This window comes from Myotis davidii, unplaced genomic scaffold (genome assembly GCF_000327345.1).
Source record: "Myotis davidii unplaced genomic scaffold, ASM32734v1 scaffold327, whole genome shotgun sequence".
In the NCBI taxonomy this organism is placed as follows: Eukaryota; Metazoa; Chordata; class Mammalia; order Chiroptera; family Vespertilionidae; genus Myotis; species Myotis davidii.
This window is the reverse complement of record NW_006298628.1, coordinates 5,163,213-5,163,649: the sequence shown is the minus strand read 5'-3', so window position 1 is coordinate 5,163,649 and position 437 is coordinate 5,163,213. Positions and strand designations below refer to the sequence as shown.

General features: G+C 60.9%; 1 protein-coding gene across 1 annotated transcript in view; it reads right to left on the bottom strand.

The window, feature by feature from the left end:
- The window catches only part of IGFBP4 (insulin like growth factor binding protein 4), a 10,530-nt gene extending 10,099 nt beyond the window's left edge, over window positions 1–431 (bottom strand). The window contains exon 1 of the mRNA XM_006774436.2: window positions 362–431. Within this exon, the coding sequence (XP_006774499.2) occupies window positions 362–431 (70 nt within the window). The remainder of the gene's footprint in view (window positions 1–361) is intronic.
- Window positions 432–437: the final 6 nt, after the last annotated feature.

Here is a 437-nt window from a genome sequence, read left to right as displayed (position 1 = left end):
CACCCCTACCCCCATTCTCCAGTTATCTGGCTCACTTGCTGGCTGTGGGCTGGCCCAGGTCACTTAATTTTCCACTCCTGCACCAGCAGCCAAGACTACTCTTCCCAAGTAGGCATCCTTGGGAGGTTTGAGATGGAGGGACGGGACAGAGTCCTCCTTGACAGTGGCAACAGGCTGCTAGAGACTGGATAGCAGTTGGCTTGGCTGAGTCTGTCCCATGCCAGGAGGGCCCTGCCACGTACCTGCCTTCTCCTCAACTCACGGGGGATTTTCAAGGACCTCCCGGGCCAGCCCTATTGGGGAAGGGGCTTCTGGGAGGGCCGCACCCCAGGGAGGACGTGCAAGGGCCGAGGCACCTTACCCGTGGGCTGCAGGCTTTCCTGGATGGCCTCGATCTCCGCCTGTTCCATGCACACGCCTTGCCCGTGCATCAGGGT